A 20,132-nucleotide genomic window follows, 5' to 3' on the forward strand; every position below is an offset into this window, starting at 1 on the left:
TTCTTTTTCCAAGGAACCCCAGGCACCACAGAACACAGTTTGAAAAGTCCTAAGTTCGATCACTTTTGCCCAATCAGAATATCCTGGCTCCCGCACTCCAGCCTGCAGTGTTTTCCCTACAGGTAACCTCGACTGAAGAGAAGGAAGGACAGCTGGACAGCGAGGATTTGGTGTGAGGACTGCGGGTAAGATGGGGGCCTCCTCTCTGATACGTGTCCTAGCAAATACAAGGTGAGGTGCGGCGTGGAAACAGGCTAAGAAAGTGCACAGTAAGAGAAGAAGCGTTCACTGAACTCCTGGGCGGCCATGCCAAGGGCACACGAGGCAGGCACTAAAAATCATGTTTCTCAAAGGACCGCTAATGTTACCGGAAAAAGTGCACTCTATGATGTTAAGTGGAAAAAAAGGAAGTACGATATGATTTGGTTCATTATATGAATACACTAAAAGCCTGAGAGGAAATACACTAAAATGCTAACAGTGGTTTCCTCAGGGGATGGGGTTTTATAGAAAAGTCAAACTTTCTCCCTTAGACTTTTCAGTATTTCCTCAAGTCTCTCAAAGAAGAATTTTATAACTCACAAGTTTAGAGGGAGTGTCCCCCTTGCTGGAGGAGCTTTAACCAGCAACACCCCCGCCCCCGGTCCCTTTTAGAAAGGAGCTTCGGAGCAGCACCTGCCCCAGCAGGTCTACGCTGGGGGCTGGACCCTTCCAAGGAGGGTTCTCGCTCCTCGGGACACACTCACAAGTTGTCGTCCCTGGGACTGTCGTCCTCTTCCTCTGGCTCTTCCTCCTCTGCCTCACTACCCTGACTACTGTACACTGCTGACTTCAGAGTGGAAGGGATTTCCTGAAAATATCTGTTGACAATGACTTCCTCGGCATCCTCGTTCTCTCTGTTCATCCAGAAACTCTCCCATCGGCTGCAGACAGTAAGTGGTTGTTCACAATCACGTTGCCTAGAACTACACTAAAGCTTAATTTCAAAACCCGTCAAGGAGCCCCTGAACCCCGCCCGGAAGAGGACAGCAACCAGGTACACTGGGTGTGCTGCTTCTCATGAATTAAAAATGGTACCCTGAAGCCACAAGTCATCTGTGGCCACAAAAATCAAACAGCAGGAACTCTGGGGTAGGCTAATGGCCTCTGAAGGCATTAGACATACATGGTACAGCCCTGGGCTGGACAAAATGATTCAGGAAGAAGCATAATAATCTGATGTAAGAAAAGCAATGAAATTAAACTACCTTCTAAATCAAGTAGGCACCACCTGTAAAATGACATTGGGCTGGTAAACATTAAGTTCTTTACCTTCAGAGGACTCTGTGGGGGATATTGGTGGTTTAATAATATCACAGAATTATACAAAGAGGATGTAAAGCTATTAGTCCACCATCAAAGTCACATGAGCACAGTAAGGAAAACGTGTGTAAGGTTAGAGAAGGTAGATGCCAACTGTTTGTGCAATTATAGGCTTTGGGGACATTTATACTTAATTTTGATGTTTTTTTGACAAGGGCAGCAAAATAGGCTCATGAAAAAGTAAAAAAGGCTCATGAAAAAGCACATCTTCTGCTCAGACTTGGAGGGAAGAACTGAAAGGTGGAAAAGACCAAAATAAAGCCACAGCAGAGAGGTGAGCTCTCGATTCCTAAGGAAATGGCTCTCCTGTGTCACATGCGTACATACTCTCTCTCCCTCTCTCTCTCACGCACACACACACTGAGCTGGTCTAGATAGCTCATCTGCTCAGCTAAATTTCTGGGATTCATTCCAAAACTCAAGATGGGCTCTTTAAAAATTCCATTCACATGGAATAGGTTCCAAAACAGATCAGTCAAATGGGGTGAGAAGCCTCTGAATCATGGAGCCCTCGGGGGAAAGAACTCAGCCCGCTGAGAAGGCCTTCTCCACAGAGTTTCCGTCCTAGGAGGAGGACAGCTGTGCGGTCACCTTGAAGGGCTCCAGCAGATGGACCACAGCGGGGAGAGGGAGCCCCCTGGCCGCTCAATCTTCACCTTCTCCTCCCCGTTTCTGTTCCGTATGCTGATGACCCCGCTGAACATCCCCAGAGCCAGGTACTGACCGTCATTTGTCCAGCTGTTCAAACAACCAACAATGGGCATGGGGAGGGGAAAGGAACACAGAGAAAGTCAAAGTTGCAAGGATGATACCTTGGTTGAAACAATCTGATGAGGCAGCAATGGCTGGGCTCATCCTGACCCTGATGTAAAAATCAGAGGGCCAAACTGAGAGTCCCATTTCTTCCTGGAGTGGAGGGTGAGATGTGAAGGCGGGAGCACCTTCTTGGTGCCCATAGTCTCTGTCTGCACTGCCACGACGGCCCTCAGCTTTGCCTGCATTGCGGGGTCAGCCTCCATTCCCCGCTCGCCATTTCAACCTCCTCCCACTTCCAGTGCACCTGAAGAACAGAATCTGCGTCTTGGTTGTTGCTAGCCTCTAGAACAGGTGCCTAACAAATGCTGAATGGAAAGAAAGGCTACACTCAGAAGCTGCGCAGCAAGACCAGCCACCATTTGAGAGCGTCTACCGTGTGCAGGCACCGCGCTGCTTGCTTTAAACTCATTAGCTCGTGTACATTTCACAACAGCCCCATCAAGTCAGCATCTTAATCCCCATTTGTCAAATAAGGAACCTCCTGAGGTCACAGAGCCTGTCAGCCACTGAATGTGGATTCGAATCCAGATCTAATATCAAAGCCCGAGCTTTCTCCAGCGCATGTGCTGCCTGCACCAGGACAGCCTCAGGTCCCCAGAGCCTCCCCTGAGCACAGCTTGAGGCTGGGGAGGCCTGCTGCTGGACAACTGCACAAAAGCAACCTGAGGAAAAGAGGAAACATGGGGCCCAAACCAACTAGGTAGCACAAGACCTTCTCTACTGTGTGAACTAACCAGACTTTGAGAGTCTGTTTGAAGAGCAGGGAACAAAAAACTACCTTCAGAGCTGCCCTTAACTTACCTGCAGCAGGTGATCTTGCTGCTAGATTTGTGCTTAGAGACAGACTTCTGTTCAGGAGACCATAAGCCTTCAACACAAAATAATATAAAAGAAGAGAGGTTGGTTGGAACATTACTCAGCAACAAAAAGGAACAAACTATTGATACACACTACAATTTAGATGGATCTCCAGGGTTTTATGCCGAGTTTAAAAAGCCAGTCTCAAAAGGTCATATGCTATATGATTCCATCTTATATAAAGATGGGGAACAGATGAATGGTTACCAGGTACAAGGGGTTAGTGCTAACAGGAGATGGGGGAGATGAGGGTAAAGGAGTATCTTTGTGGTGATGGTAATCTACACAGGGGATGAAATGACAGAACTATGTACACACATTGTGCCAGGCCCCACCTCCTGATTTTGATACCGTACAACAGTTACATAAGATGTATCCATTGGGGAAACAGGAAGAAGGGTACATAAGACCTCTCAACTATCTTTGCAACTTACTGTGAATCTATAATTATTTCAAAAGAAAAAAGAGAGGAAGATATATTGGTGAATTGATAGCCAACTTTTCAGGAGTTTAAGTCAAAGAAATGGCAAGTTCACTGTTCGTAATTATTACACTGCAACCAGAGTACAACTTAGCATTCAAAGTAATGAATGACGCTTTCTGAAAATCCAGTCTCTCCTGACCCTATCTGGGCTGTGCCATGTCCCTGGCACACTGGTCACCTTCGGCTTGCTCCCTCCTGCCAGTGACTCAGTGGCCCACAACAGGTGTAGGTCTGGGCAACAAAAGCAAATTCTACTCTTTGCCTGAGCCATGAAGCACGGCCAAGGAAGTAACCCTAGGGCAGAAACGCATTTACACAGCAAGGTGCAACATCAAACAATGTGCTTCCCCTCTCCCCTGCCCAGAATGCCTCCCCCGGCATTTCAGCCTATGCACACCTTACCTGTGGTCCACCGAGGCCCCCTCAGAGCCTGCTGCTGGAGGAAACCACACCCTCCAGGCCCCTGAGGCAGCACTGACCAGAGCAGACTCTAGATGCAATCACACGGCCTAGGTCCAAGGCCTGGGTCCATCCCTTACCCGCTGGGTGACCTCAAGTGAGTCACTGGACCACTCTAAGCTCAAGTTCTGTTCCTCAGTGGAGTGGGGATGAGAATAATACCTGACCTCAGGGGTCGTCACAGAGCTCACACAGGAATTTGTTTCAACTCTCAGGACAGTGCCTAGCATATCACAAACATTCAACAAATATTATTCCTTAATAATATATTTTTACAAATTCTTCCTCCCTACCTGCCCCCAACCACAAGCTCTTTGAGGGCAGGAATTCTATTTTGTCTTTTTCACCCCAAAAGTAAGCACCCAGACCAATGCCTCACATGGAGAAAATGCTAAATTTTTAATGAATGACAGTCCCTTCCCCTTTTATTTATACAACATGCTTTCAATTACATTCTCTCTTTGGAACCTCAGAATTGTATCAGTGGATGGACTGGGGGATGCATTCATCTTAGATCAGGAGGAAACTGAAAGGGATTAGATCTCTCGCTCCTTGATTTCAACAATGGCTGTTCTGTTGTAACCACTATCTCTTAGCAAGGAAGACGGAACTTATGAGCTGTAAGCCAGAATCGACCTTGAAAAGAGAACATGCAAGCCTCTGCTCGCGTTCCTGCCTCTTCGCTGACGTCTCACTGCTTCTCCTCTGCGCCAGGACTACACCAGTGCCGTTTGTGGGGTGGGTGAACTCCTCGGGGCATTCAGCCCCTCAGGAAGGACAGCCACAGCCACTGAACAACTAATGGGGACACGCCGCACAAGAAGCACAGTGAAGCTTTCCACACATACACGGACGCTGGGGGACCCGGAAGTGGGGACAACTGAACTGTCCCTGCCAGGGTGGGGCGGGGAAGGCTTCCCAGAGGTGGCAACACCAACTTAACGCCTGTGCTCTCCCATCTCTCTCACCATCTCCCTCCCAGGGCCCTTCCCGCTGTCTCCCAGACTTCTTACCAGACTCAGTGCCATCACTCACTCTCTTGGTTTCTACACAATTTAAAGAACAAGTGCCAGCCTCCCTTCAGCCATTGACGGCGGGTAGAAAGGCATTAACTGTCTCAGGACAAAACCACCACATTCTGGATAGATTTCAGCACCTTCTGCCAATTTTCAGTTATTCCCAGACAAGACACTGGGAATCAGAACCTACCAAAGTCACTGGAGGAACAGGACGCCAGCTGGTGGGTAACAGGGTTGTAGGAGACACACTGGATAGAATCATTGTGCCTAGGAAGTAAACAAATGTAGATGATTATGCAGCAAACCACAAATGCTTCAGTGGCTACAGCTCAAGATTTTAATGATGGGTCCACAGCCTCTCTGACTCCACACCGTGAACTCTGATGCAAGTGACCAATTAAAAGCACAGGGATGAGTTCTCCCCTCCTGGGCTACCCCCCACCCACTATTTTCCTCTCTCAAACATTACCCACGCATCAGACTGGCCTAGCTTAAATGCCACCTCCTCCAAGACTAGTGTGCTGCACACCTCTGGTGTGCCAGCTAGTAAGAGCATGATGTAAACCACCTCGCCTAGCGCCAGGTGCATAAGAAGTGCCATATTAACAGCCCTAACACTTATTGCTTTGTGGAGGCCTGGAAATACATTCATTAATACAGGATGGAGGTACAATGAAAATACTAGACCAATATCTGGAAACATCTGAGATAACAATGAAAGCTGAGTGAGTCATGTACCACACGGGGCATCTCAGCCTGAGTTGTTTTTTTTTGTTTGTTTGTTTTTTTGCGGTACGCGGGCCTCTCACTGCTGTGGCCTCTCCCGTTGCGGAGCACAGGCTCCAGACGCGCAGGCTTAGCGGCCATGGTTCACGGGCCCAGCCGCTCCGCGGCATGTGGGATCTTCCCGGACCGGGGCACGAACTCGTGTCCCCTGCATTGGCAGGCGGACTCTCAACCACTGCGCCACCAGGGAAGCCCTGTTTTTTGTTTTTAATTAATTAATTAATTAATTTTTATTTTTGGCTGTACTGGGTCTTCGTTGCTGCACACAGGCTTTCTCTAGTTGCAGTGAATGGGGGCTACTCTTTGTTGCGGTGCGCGGGCTTCTCATCACAGTGGCTTCTCTTGTTGTGGAGCACGGGCTCTAGGCACACAGGCTTCACTAGTTGTGGCACGCGGGCTCAGCAGTTGTGGCTCATGGGCTCTGGAGTGCAGGCTCAGTAGTTGTGGCACACGGGCTTAGTTGCTCTGCGGCATGTGGGATCTTCCCGGACCAGGGCTCAAACCCATGTCCCCTGCACTGGCAGGTGGATTCTTAACCACTGTGCCACCAGGGAAGTCCCTCAACCTGAGTTTTATTCCTCCACTTCTGGGTAATACTTTACTTACAACCTCATTCATTCATTCATTTATTCATTCATTCAAATATTGATTTGTTGATTTGCACATCGGTGTTCACAGCAGCATTATTCTGAATAGCCAAGAGGTGGAAGTAACCCAAATGTCCGTCAACAACAGATGAATGGATAAACAAAATATGCTCTGTACATACACCAGAATATTATTCAGCATTAAAATGTAAGGGAGTTCTGACACAGGAACCTTGAGGACATTATGCTCAGTGAAATAAACCAGTTACAAAAGGACAAACACCATAGGATTCCACTTATATACGGTACCCAGAGTAGTCAAATTCATAGAGACAGAAAGTAGAATGGTGGTGCCTAGGGCTGGGGAAGGGGAATGGAAGTGGCTGCTTAATGGGTGTGGAGCTTCAGTTTTGCAAGATGAAAAATAGTCCTGGAGACTGGCTGCACGACAACATGGATGTACTTAGCACTACCGAACTGTACACTTAAAAATGCTTAGGATGATGTTATGTGTATTTTACCACAATTAAAAAGAAAAACGGGCTTCCCTGGTGGTGCAGTGGTTGAGAATCTGCCTGCCAATGCAGGGGACAAGGGTTCGAGCCCTGGTCTGGGAAGATCCCACATGCCGCGGAGCAACTAGGCCTGTGAGCCACAATTACTGAGCCTGCGTGTCTGGAGCCTGTACTCCGCAACAAGAGAGGCTGCGATAGTGAGAGGCCCACGCACCGCGATGAAGGGTGGCCCCCACTTGCCGCAACTAGAGAAAGCCCTCGCACAGAAACGAAGACGCAACACAGCCATAAATAAATAAATAAATAAATAAATAAATAAATAATTTAAAAAGAAAAAGAAAGAAAAACGATCATTTGTTGAGAACCTACTACAGGCCAGGCATTGCACTAGGCACCAGTGACACAGCATGAGCAAAACAGACGCAGTGTCTGCCCTCATGGAGCTTACAGGCTGATGGGAGATATCAATCAGCCACCAGAATAAGTGTAAAACTACAGCCGTTAGGGACTTCCCTGGCTGTCCAGTGGTTAAGACTCCATGCTCCCACTGCTCGGGGCACAGGTTCAGTCCCTGGTCGGGGAACTAAGATCCCACATGCCACACGTTACGGCCAAAAGAAAAAAAAAAAAACTACAGCTGTGAGAAGCACCATGAAGGAGACCCAATCAAGGCTCCAGGGGCAGGAAAGACTTCACAGAAGCAACATCTGAGATGTGCAGAGTGAGTAGGGGTTAACCAGGCGGAGGGATGGGGAAGAAGAGGAGGAGAGCCTCTGCACTGAGAGGGGCCTGGAGCACACTGACCCCAAGTCTCAGGGTGTCAACGGTGGCTGGATGTGAGGCTCTTGAAAAAGGACAGGTCAGGGTGGGGTGGAATGTGCGATATCAGATTAACTAAACTGAGCTACACGAAAACACCTAGCCCAGTGCTGGCCAAGCCAGCAGTGCTCAAGAACTGTTCCCTCACTTACTCATTCCCCAACCCTCCCAGCGCACAACCCCACAACTTCACTTGAAGTTCAACTGCAGAGAAAAAAGTCCTTCCTGATAGCTTTGCTAAGGGCCTTTTGCTACAGTAGCTCAGTAAGAGGCAAACTAATAATACCGTAAACCTAAACAGTTACTTACGTGTACTTCAGAATGCCTTCCAATTTTGACGTCCAGATAATAACACTTTTGTCAGCTGATCCAGAAGCAAAGCGCTTGCCTAAAAGTGTTTTTAAAAAGAATAAATTTTCACATTCATTTAGGCCAGCATTTTGCAGAGTATTTCTTAGAAAACGACTTCTTTAAGGTCCCTAGTATGTGTCAGTTGCTTCTCTACCCCTTCTTCTTATCTGTACTGAGTGGCAGTACTTTGGAGTCAGGAAGTTTGAGCTCATATCCTGCTCTGCCTGGCACTAACAAAGATGTACTGAGGGCCTATCTCATGCCAGCATCATTTTCTGTGCTCAGAATCAAGTGGTGATTAAAACATACATGCTGTCTACCTTCATAGAGTTTGTCTGGTGGGAAAAGTAGGCATTAAATTAAATTAATCCAATTCAAATACGACGTAGTGAGAAAAAAAAGCAGGCCCTATAAAAGAGAATACCTGAGGACCCAATTTTGGTGAGGGAGGTTTCTGTGAGAATGGTATCTTTCATTGAGACCTAAAGGTTGAGCAAAGCTTAGCCAGGTGCAACGAGAGGAGAGAGACCTATCCATATGGGTCAAGCAGATGTGCAAAGGCCCTGAGGCAGGAAAAACCTGCATGTGTGAGGAGCTGAGAGGCAGCCAGCATAGAACATCAAGGGCAAAGGGTGAGGTGGGTGGGGGAGGGATCTCTAGGGGCTTCGGGGCCACAGTAAGATCCTGCTCTCTATCCCAAAGAAAGGCTTTAAGCAAAAGAGTGACAGATGAGATTTTCATTTTCACACTGCTTGGGCCATGTGACACTGCTGCAAATACTAAATAATAGAAGCTGCTCTTATTTATTATTTCTGTCACTGCTCCCTTACACTGGCAGGCAGCAGGTGAGGAAGAGTGTGGACTAAGGGCTCAGAGTCGGAGCTGGAATCCCCAGCGACGTCACCCACCAGCTGCAGGACCAGGAACAAGCTACTGAACATCTCTAGGCCTTCATTTCCTCATGTGAAAAGTGGACGCAACAACAGTATTTACCTCATAGTTGTTGTGAAGATTAAATGAGATTAAAGTGCTTAGGTCTGTGCCTGGCCTAGAATGAATGCTAAACAAAAGTAGCTATTATTATTATTTCCTTACATTGCCTTGTATGGCTTTCCTTGAAGAAAAACTAGCTCTTAATACACCTTTGTATCATAGTTGCTCATTAAATACTTATTCAATTTAAGGGGGAAATCGGAAACAAGCAAAATCATCATTTTTTAAAGAGCAAAACCAAATTCAGTGTATCCTCACTTCTAGATCCAAGGGGAAAAGACTTCCTTATCATTACATGAGTGTCATGAGGGGCAGCATGATACACCAGAAACAACAAGGGCTCTGCAGTCAGAGGATCCAGGTCAGGCCCAGCTCTGCCACCGTCACCCGTAATCGCTCCAAGCCTGTTTTCTGATCCGTGAGAGGAGCTGCGATCCCTTCCCTGCCTCCTTCAGAGGGCTGCTGGGAGATCAAACGTGAAGATGTGTGTGGCAGGACTATGCAAAACGCGGACAAATGCCCCTGATGGCAGGTCTCACTCTAAGATCCTCAAGGGCCTTGATGGTGCTGCAGGCCAAAGACGCCCTAGGCTTATAAACTCTGAGGCCTCACAGGTCTCCCCACGGTACTACTCTGAACTTAAACTCAAACACGCACATAAAAAAATATGACTACCGTGGCACAGGGCTGCTGACTACCAGGCAAGAACTAGCGTTGTCTTTGCCACTACCTCGCTGTATGACCTCCGCCAGTCGTGTGACTTCTCTAAATCTTTATGTAGGTGTAACATGAAGAGACTGGGCTAGATCAGACTAACACTGTGTGCCCCAAATTGTGTGTATACATGAAGTAGGTGCATTTTTCTAGAGAGGGGTCTATAGCTTTCATCAGATTCTCAAAGAGGTCTGTCATCTAAAAGAAATTAAAAACCTGGAGCCTGAATGATCTCCATGGTTCATTTAAGCACTGTACCATCGATTCTGCGACTTCTTGGCAGTGGTCACAGAGGGCCACCTCTAATCCTATATCCACTTGACACATGAGGAAATCGAGACTCAGACAGGGTCAATAACCACCTCAGACTCACAGAGCTTTTCGGGTTGGAGCTGTCTCATCCCAAAGTCCATGCTCTTCCCATTGATGCTATGCTGTGCGTAGCACGGATTTACTTTTAACTCTCAACGTCAGTTTCACGCAGCCGATGTGACCACCACCTCTCCTCTTTCTCACCCCACCTGGTGCCCTAACGCCAATGACTCTTCAACCCCACTAGAACCTCCCTCACCCCTTGTGGTCCTCTCACCCCTCATTACTCAGCAACAAGGGTGCTCACCCCTCATTACTGAAGGTCAATGTATATAATCATTCCTTTGCATACATCCTCTGCCCTTGCCCTCTCACTGCATCTTCAGAGGTGCTTGTAAACCTACCACTCTGGTTAAATCCAACTCTCCACCTCCTCTGTCCCTGTATCTGTGCAGCTTAAAGTGATGGAGAAAAAGACACAATCGCACCACTGATCTCACTTTCAATTCATGACCACCAGCTTTGGGTGGGCCCTTCGTGTAGCTAGGGTCTCACTATACCTCCCGGGGCCATTCACTCAGCCCCTCAACTAGGTGGTGTTGTACTCTTTTTTCTTTTGCCTCAACTCTCGGACACCTCCTTCCCCATCCTCACTCTCAGATGTTGCTGCTTCCTATTTCACTGAAAAAACGGAAGAGAATTCTGTTAGACTCCTACTACGACATGCCCCCGCTGCCAGCACTTGCAGTGACATCCTCCACTTCCCACCATGCTCACCTCTGCCCTGGATCCCCTCTCCTCTTCCCACTCAGCAACTCTGCTCCAGCAATTCCGCCCCCACCTCTACAGCGTCAACTTTCCTCAAACTCAACACGTCTGAAACTGAACTCCGGATCTCCTGCTGTAAGTTTCTCGGCCTGCAGCCTTCCCCATCTCAGTGGAGGGCAACTCCATCCTTTCAGTCATTCAGGTCAAAAACCATGGAGTCACCCCTGACTCCTTTCTTCACGCCCCACATTCTGTCAGGCAATCCTACTGGCTCCACCTTCCAACTGTATCCAGACTCTGACCACTGCTCCCCACTTTCTCTGCTCCTACAGGGGTCTGAGCTGCCATCACCAGTGTCTGACGCTTCTTCACTCGTCTTTCTGCCCAACCCTCAGCCCTTGCAGGCTGTTTGGGGTACAGCATCTGGAGGGATCCTTTTAAAATATAAATCCAATCAGATTTCTCCTCTGCTCAGAACTCTTTAGTGGTTCCCCGTTTTCAGTGAGAATCAAAGCCAAAGTTCTACGACAGCCAACAGAATCCAGCCAGCCCACACCTGCTACCTCTCTACCCTCTTCCCCTATTGCTCCCCACCGATTCTCTCTGCCCCAGCCCCAGAAAGGCACACCCCACCTGAGGGCCTCTCCAATGGCTCTTCCCTCTGTGAGGAGCTCTCTTTTCCCAGATGCTCAGTCATTATTTCCCTGCCTCCCCACCTTCAAGTCTTTGCTTGCCTGTCCCCATCTCAATGAGCCACCATGACTACCCTGTTCAACACTGTACCCAATGCCCTGCCCACTCAGCACTCTCAATCCCCCTTATTCTGTCCTACTTTTTCTTCTTCCTAACACCACCTTCCGCCGTACTGTTCAATTTACTTATTTACCACGTTTATTGTATGCCTTCCCTCATACTCTCTCTCCTTCCCCCACACCCCCCCCCCCACATAGATAAAAGCCCCATAAGGGCAGGGATCTTTGTTTTGCTCTCTGAAGTATCTCAAGCAGCTAGAACAACGCCTGACACACAGATGGGCCTCAATAAATACTTGAATGACTGAATTGAATCGAATGACTGAACTGAAGTCTAAGAGACTAACTATCTTCCGAAACTGCAAGCTGTACTTGAGCTCACTCAACACGACGAAGGCGCAGCCAAGGAGAGAAATGAGTGGCTGTGAGGCCATTACAGACACTAAATCCAGAGCAGCCTCTTACCGTCCTTCGCATATGCCACACAGTACACAGTATCTTTGTGTCCCTTTAGGGGCTGAAGTAAGGTGCCATCAGACGTGTCGTAAACCTGGCAAAAAAGAGACAAAAGTACAGATTACCCGCGTGGCGTCCAGTAGTCAGAACCCCTGCAAGTTGCTGCTGCTATTTTTGTTGTCAAAACAACACATTTGTCAATATTCTAAATTTGCACCAAGTAAAAACTGAACCAAGAAACCAGAAAGAATGTGACTTAAAGTTGGGAAACCCAAGGAGAGGCTCTGATTCTGCCCATTACACGGCCGGAAATGTGCCATTAATGCTCGAGAAACAAAACTTCACTCCGTGAAACTTCTCTACACAGTTCACTCCCCTTGCATGTATTTGGATATATGACCAAACAAGCTAGGCCCTCCCTAATAGATCCAGCACAAAGAGCCCAGCTAGAGCATGGTTAAATGCCAGTGTAGCCCTGCCCTACTACCAACATCACAGAGAGATGTTTCATACTTGCTACCAAGAGTTGGAAGTCACAGACCTGAACTCTGGGTTTGCAAATTGTAGGGAGTGTTATAAAACCCATCTGTAACGTGCATTTACGATTTTATAGCTGTGTAACATGTACAAATATGTGGAGATTTAAAAAACACACCATCTGAGAAATAAAAGCAAAACCCTCCAGAAATGGTCAGTGTTGGAGAAGATAACCTATGGGAAAAACCTAAAAGGATTTGGATTGTTTACCCTGGACAGAAGAAGTCTGCAGAACAATTTACCCGCGGCTTTCAGATTATGTAGTTACCATGCACAGAATGGAGATCAGGCCGTCTGCATATCTCGAGACAACAGAGCAAGAGGAAGCGGACTTACGCAGGAGGAAGAGGAGATCATGCAAAGGGTTTTAGGTCAAACATAAAGAGTTCTCTGAAAATTACTTTTATACACTGGGACAGGTTCCAGAGACAGCTTACGTTCTTTGAAAATATGAAAAATAGGACAGCATCCATATGGAATTGTTTAGGAAGGCCAGTGCCTAAAAGCTGGGGCCAGGCTATCTGGCTTCTCACAGAGGGAGCCCCTTCAGGCCTGTTGTTTGAATTTTTCAGGGGGACAAAATATGAACTGACAAAGGCTCACTTTCAAAGGCATTTAAATTATTTTGAACTCTTTCGTGGGTGTCTCAAAGTAAAAAGGGAAAGATTAATGACTCCAAAGGAGGTATTGTTCACAGGTTCCTATCTGATAGACAGTTTACCTACCTGTTTTAAGTAGCCCATTTCCTTCCCTATTAAAAAATAATGACTGGAAAAAAAAATAAAGAAAATAAAAAAATAAAAAATAATGACTGGTTTTTCCACCTTGCCTTTTTTATCTTAAAAAAAGGGTCAAATTTCAGAGCACTTACAAGAGGCAGAGGAAAAAAAGCACTTAAAAAGGAAACTCAGACAAAATCCTACCAGTAATCTGTTTCCTGCAGCCAAAATCAGTTGGGTTCCGTCGGGCTTAAATGCGAGGTCATATACACTAAACGGGAGACAAGACAAGACAAAAGGACAATTAGGAACCAAAATGATGAGGTCTGCTAATGGCCGGGAAAGCAAACTTTATTTCCATTACGAAGCACTGATTGTGTCTGAGGGAGAAAAATAATAGCTAAGAATTGCATTTGGTTGCAAATTCCATTCAACTACCACACCTTCGATCACAATTCACTTGGCAGTTAGCTGTTGTGTCCCAATTTCCACCTGTCCAGAAGCCAGACGCCAGACATGATTCAAAGAGTAAACAGTGGAGGGCACTACCTCATCTAATAATACCATGAAGGCTACACAAACTGAGAGAACGTGTGAGGGCTAGCAAATCCACAGGTCTCTGAAAAAGTTGGTCATTTATTAAAATATCATTACTGGACTTCCCTGGTGGTCCAGTGGTTAAGACTCCATGCTTCCAATGCAGGGGGCACGGGTTCGATCCCTGGGTGGGGAAGTTCAACATGCCGCGAGGCACAGGCAAAAAAAAAAAACAACATTACTCTTTCCAATTAATCAGATACTTACCAAGTGCCTCTTAGGGGCTAGGAGCTAAGAGACACAAGATGAGTAAATCACAGACCCTCCCTGCCCTCAAGGAAATTACCATCCTGAGGAAAGGTGATGGATGCTCAGACACCCACAAAGAATCACGTCATCAATTGTAAAGCACACGTTTTTTTCACATTTGAACATTTCTAATTTTGGGATGTGTCTTATAATTGATGATGTGTCAGTTTAACTGGCAGCATTTTTTGCTTTCTTAGTCGTATGTAAAATAATGATATTTTACAATCAGTGACCTCTTAGACTGGATGAAATATAGAATAATACTGTGATAGAGGCTTTAGGAGACACATTAAAGCATATATTGTAGGATTCCAAGGAGTGGACACAGTGTTCTGATTTGGAGAGGATCAGATAAAGCTTCATGAAGAAAACAATATGTGAAAAAGGTAGGGCTTCTGAGACATGCAGGAGGAGACTGGGTAGGCGCAGCATTTCAGGCACAGAAAACAGAACAAGCAAAGACAAGACAGTGGGAATAGCAAATATCTAAATAACCTAATTTGACTGAAACATTTGGCTATGTGCAAGGCAATAGGGAGTGATAAGGCTGGAAAAAACAGGCTGGAGCCGTATTACAAAGATTCTCAAATGCCCCCAGGCAGAGGGTTTCATTAGTTCAGGTGACCCTAGTAAGAGTGTGTCAGACAGCACTGCCAAGATGGCCTATTGTAAAAGTTGAACATGGGATAAATTAACCTGGCACCTGTGCGTGATCGAAAAATATACACCCTGGAGTATTCCCTGGCGGTCCAGGGGTTAAGGCTCCACAATTTCATTGCCGAAGGCGCGGGCTTGATCCCTGGTCAGGGAAATAAGATCCCAAAAGCCACGGGCGGTGCGGCCAAAAAAAAAATCACACCCTGGTAACAACTTGGAGCATTTACCACAGACACCCAATGCTGAGCTCTTCAAATGCATTATTTTATTCTGTCCTCACAAGCATTCTATGAGGTAAGAATTACTACTCAATTTTGTGGTTGAGGACACCACAGTTCAGAGAGGTCAAGTATCTTGCCCAACATCACACAGCAAGTGAAAGGGCCAGAATTTTAACTCAGGTCTGACTTTACAGTCTGTGCTATATGGCCTTCCACTCTCCTGAATTACTGTCAAGTATAACAAATCTATGCCACCCTCAATACTTTAACAACAGTGACTAATATTTATTAAGCACATTTATTTACGTGTGCAAAGTACAGTTTAAATGCTTTACATGTATTAACTCACTTAATTTTCACAACAACCTTATATCTGTTTTGCAGATGAGAAAACTAAGGCACAGAGAAGTTAACTAACTTGCCTGAAAATAAACTGCTACTGAGTAGAGGTGGAGCCAGAATTCAAGCGCAAGCAGTCTGACTCTGCAGCCCAAGCTCTAACCACTACGCGTGTGGCCTCCATTATAATTATTATTTGCATATGCCATAGTTGACAAAATAATTAGCAAGAGTCTCCATGTTTCATCAGCAGGAAAAAAAAAAGTGTTATCATCTACTCAAGGCATCACACATAGAATTCAGAGTTCTTATATAGGCTCCATTGACCTCAGAAGCTTCCTTTAATAAAAATAATTCTTCACAAATATTCAAGAGTTAAGAGTTGTTGAAGAGGGTAAATTTACATGATCTCATTTGACCTTATGCTAACATAATGCCTCAGGCAGGCATTATTGGCCCATTTTTACTGATGAGGAAACTGAAGTACACAGGCGAGTCATCTGTCTGCTGTCATACAGCTGGCTGATGGAGAAGCTGGAACACAGCGATTGCTACCCCTCTCCAGTTGGGCATCCCTCGTGATAGAAGCAAACACAAACCCTGAGTCCTTCAGCTTCCTTGCTGTTATGTGGTAACAGACCTGAGCCTTCCCGTCTCTCAGGCTTCTTTCTCAGAACCTAGGGGACAACGTACTGGGTGCATTTCACACTCTGCAGAGAAGCAGGGGGGGAGAGGGGAAAGCGGGGGGAGCTGGGGCCAGAAGGGCTGACCTCCGGCCTGAGCTGTGGTCCTCACCTACACAGCAAGGCTAGGGAGCTGCCCTCCCGCCTCGCAGGGTACACAAGCACCACCTCCTGTGGGGAGCTGGTGAGGCACGAGGTTTGGGAGGGGTCTGCACCTCTCTTCCACAGTCATCTTGGTCGTGTGGCTCCCTTCCTGCCTTGTACATATCTGAGCCCATCAAAGTGGTTCCCGTGTGGCTTCTTCTTCACTAGGATCATTTTGGGCTGAATTATTAGCAAATCATTTCTGAGCATCTCACTTGAGCCAAGTCTTTAGCTACCTTCCTTTCAGATGTGAAAATTCATTTTCTCTGCATTTCTTGAAGTTTGCTTTTCTAAAGTATAACATACATGTCTGATTTACCCCAATCCAAATTCTTACTGTACTTAGAATCTGTACAGTTCAACTTAAGAGTTATATAATCTTCTGTATTTACACTGTTTCAGATACTATCTTATCCCCTTAATTACAGTCATATGCAATTTCAGGGTAATGACCCTATTTTAGACATTTGTGGACCCACAGTACATGGCATTGTCCTCGACACAAAATGAGTGTAACTGACAAACTGACAAGATTTTTATCTTGAACCCCTTGGGCTTTAATTACATCATAAGACCACAGAAACTTTCCCAAACTATTGGGAAAGACCCTAGACCCTGTCATATAGCCCAACTCCCCTACCAGGGCAGGAACTCCCTATTGATGGATCCAGCCTCTGCTTGAACACTTCCAGGGCTGGGGAGCTCACCCGTCTGCAGACAGTACGGTAGGATGGCTCTCTCTCCCCACCTGCCCCCTTTTAAGAAAAACGGACATTGTCAGATTCCATTGCAGAGAGACAGAGGGTGGGTCCTGCAAACTGTCCTCTGCCAACCCTGTGCCCACCCCACTGTCAACTGAAGTCTCAAGGTGCCTCTCCAAATCCTGCACAACCTGATCCAGCCCCCACTTACTTGATTTGAATCTTAAGCAAACTGTTCCCTCATTAAGTCTCAGTTTCTTCATCTGTAAATGGGGTAACAATTCCAACCTCAAAGGCTGCTGTGGAGATTAAACAAGATAAGGCATGTAAACAGTCTGGCCCACAGCTGCTGTGGATGAGGGGCAGAGCAGATGGCAGCCTGCCTGGAATAAGGCATCATGGTTGAGAAGAATCTAGAGCACTGCTTTGAAGGGAGAAAAGAAGGAGCTCAGAGAAGAATAAGAGAACATTTGGGAAGGGCCTTTGGACAGGAAAATGGAGTTTACAGCTGAACTGAAAAGCATAAATTTAAATCTTAGCAAAAGGGGGCAGGGTGGGGCAGGGGAAGGACCACCTAATTAAGTGCACAATCTGACATGGAAGGTAATGGGGAGTCACTCTGGGTTGATGAGAGGTGGAGTAACGGATCACACAGCAACAGGACTCAAAAAAGAGAATTCCTGCTGCTACACGAAGGTTAGACGGAAGCAAAAGAGCAGACCAGCAGGCGGAGCTGTTTCAGTGTGGAGGAAGAATCTTTTGACATCTGGGATTTTGGAGTTCTACTATTTATTTTTATAGTTTTTTGTTTTGTCTCATTCTGGGCTATCAGCTTGCATATGTAGCTGCCATCAGTATTGCTGGTCCCTAGAACCCCTAAAGCCCCTACACTAGAATAGCTGTAATGGGCCAAAACCCAAATAACCAATCTTCATTCATCATTCATTCACTCACCTCTTCATTCATTCATGAATACCTCTATCCATGAAATAATCACAACAAACACTGTCTAGGCTCTAGAATAAGCCTTGGAAATGAGTAAGACATAGCCATTGCTTTTAAGGGGTTTATAGACTTCTGGGATCAACAGTTTCCCATAAACTCTTGCACTAGACAGACTCTAAGTACCACAAAAGAAGAATGAACAAAATCCTATGCCAGGGGGTGAAAACTGGGAGCCAATCAGGCTATATTTGGCCAGCAAACGTTTTGTTTGGCCCATATGGTATTTTATTTTGTATATATATATATATATTTTACAGATTAGGTGCCAACATTTGAAAATTAGGACATTTCACATAAAAACCCAGATCCCTGGTTTCTGGTGAAAACAGGAAGCTCTGAGCCACGCTGGGCCAAATTCCTGCAGGGTGGTAACTAGCAGAAGCAGAGCAGCTGTTGTCCCTTTCAGTCAGAGCATGCGCTCTCCAGTTTGCCACAGTCCTTGCCACTTCTTAGTATCTGACAGCAAAATCAAATGCTCAGCTGCTAGCTATCAGCAGCTTGTGCTATGAATACTTTTATAACAGTTAAGAGAAAAGTAAAAAAATTTTTTTTTACTCAAATCTCTATTAAGAGTAGAAGTGAAAGATACAGTTGTAGGGCTATACGTTTCAAGAAAAGTGCAGTAGAGAAAAGAAGAATACTCCTAGGGAAAACAAACAATTCCTTGTGTTCAAGATGCAAATAAACATCTCGCATTTACGTTGCCTGCCTGATTCCTGCAGGCCTTTGAGTTTGCAGCCTCTGTAACAACAGGAATAATTAACGCAGTGGCTAAGAGCATTGGCTCTGGAGTGAGAAAGAAAGCTGGCTCCACCACTTACTCACTGTGTGACCCTGGCAAATTATTTACCCACTCTGTGCTTCAGTCGCCTCATATGTAAAACAGAAATAAGTATAGTACCTATGTCAGGTACTGTTGTGAGGTGACAATGAGATAAAAGATATGAAGTTCTTAGCCAGTGCCTGGTACAAAGTAAGCATTAGCTATTACTGGTGCAGAGTACAAAGAGAGCGACCATCTCCAAAGAGAGGCTTAAGGACGTTTAGGATTTCACTGTGAGGAGATGAAGGCCTCACACAGAGAGGCCAAAGAAAAGACAGAGAGGGAATGGCTCTGTTCCAGTAGCCAAAGCAGAGGCTTCACGATGAAGCTGAAAAGATCATGTAGGAAGTTTTGAAAGTCAGGCTGAGGAGAACTGCCCAATACGTCAGTATGCCCCCAAATGTGTTGTTATATGATGGATTTGGGGGATAAAAATGGAATAGGACATTAAACAACGGTGAATCATAAAGTGAGAAAGTCATTCTCTTTCGATACTCTTTCAAACCTTCTAACAAAACATAGGAGAAAGTCTTGCTTTGATGCTATTCAACTCAAGCACCTCTCCAACCACACTTGCTAAATCTCTAGCTCTAGAAACACTACACCTGAGGCTCAGAGGTTCCCTAGCAACAGTATCTAGCTACAACTTGTTAACGCCGTTTTGTTTCTCCCTGCTTTAAGTTCTACAGTTATCTTACATTTACAGCAATTGCTACTGGTTTTCATACACGGTGTAATAAAGTTTCCCTGTAGAATGTAAAAGCATGTTTAAAGGAAAATAAGTGGGACAATTTAGAGAAAAGGTTAAGTAAACAAGAGTATAGGTAATACGCGGAAGTGGCATAAGTTGTGAAGATGGAAAACACTGATGAGCCCAGGATGGATTTTGAGTAAAGGAACGACAAGATCAGACTGTGATTATGTGTAAAGCCGCCTCCACAGGCCACTACCTCACGCGTGGTATATCCCCTTGCTCCCTCTCCAGGCCTCAGTTTCTCCATCCGCAAAGCGGTGGGAAGGCGACCCTGCAGTCGCCCAGAGCCGGGACTCAGGGCCCTCAGCCCAGCCCGCAGGCCCGTTACCCTTGGCAACCACCAGGGTTCACGCCATAGCGCCCGCCATCCCCGCTGGGGCTCAGCCTCCCGCTCCTCCCGGACTGCCCCGCTCCTCACCACTGCTCGGCTTTATCTCTCCACGTCAACACGGCCCTCATAGCGGTTTCCCTCACGCCTCGGGCCCCTGCTCCCTGCCTCAGCAACAGGCCTAACTCCTCGAGCCACCTTGTCTCCCTGCGCTACCCCGGCAACGCACATGCGCAGTGAGCTACGCGCGAGGCAGAGAGCTCCGAGTGCGCATGTCTACAAGGGAGGGCTAGAAAGAAGGAACGGGAGGCTGGCTAGAAGGCC

At 46.4% G+C, this 20,132-nt stretch overlaps 1 protein-coding gene across 21 annotated transcripts in view; it reads right to left on the bottom strand.

The window, feature by feature from the left end:
• The window catches only part of IFT122 (intraflagellar transport 122), a 77,919-nt gene extending 57,863 nt beyond the window's left edge, over positions 1–20,056 (bottom strand). For 16 of the 21 annotated variants that reach the window (XR_004479392.2, XM_033414164.2, XM_033414153.2 and 13 more), the window contains exons 1-7: positions 19,899–20,056; positions 13,512–13,578; positions 12,061–12,145; positions 8,015–8,093; positions 5,189–5,265; positions 2,980–3,046; positions 1,954–2,100 (exon numbers count right to left, since the gene is read on the bottom strand). Coding sequence is in view for 20 of the 21 variants with exons in the window: in XM_033414164.2 (XP_033270055.1) it covers positions 1,954–2,100; positions 2,980–3,046; positions 5,189–5,265; positions 8,015–8,093; positions 12,061–12,145; positions 13,512–13,578; positions 19,899–19,939 (563 nt within the window). In the remaining variant the exon portion in view is untranslated. Of the gene's footprint in view, positions 1–746; positions 924–1,953; positions 2,101–2,979; positions 3,047–5,188; positions 5,266–8,014; positions 8,094–12,060; positions 12,146–13,511; positions 13,579–17,137; positions 17,198–19,898 lie in introns of all 21 variants that reach the window. The other 5 variants (XM_033414165.2, XM_033414169.2, XM_033414156.2 and 2 more) reach the window with 3 other exon arrangements.
• Between the last annotated feature and the right edge of the window lie 76 nt (positions 20,057–20,132).

The sequence above is a fragment of the Orcinus orca genome, chromosome 10, assembly GCF_937001465.1.
Source record: "Orcinus orca chromosome 10, mOrcOrc1.1, whole genome shotgun sequence".
Classification (NCBI taxonomy): Eukaryota; Metazoa; Chordata; class Mammalia; order Artiodactyla; family Delphinidae; genus Orcinus; species Orcinus orca.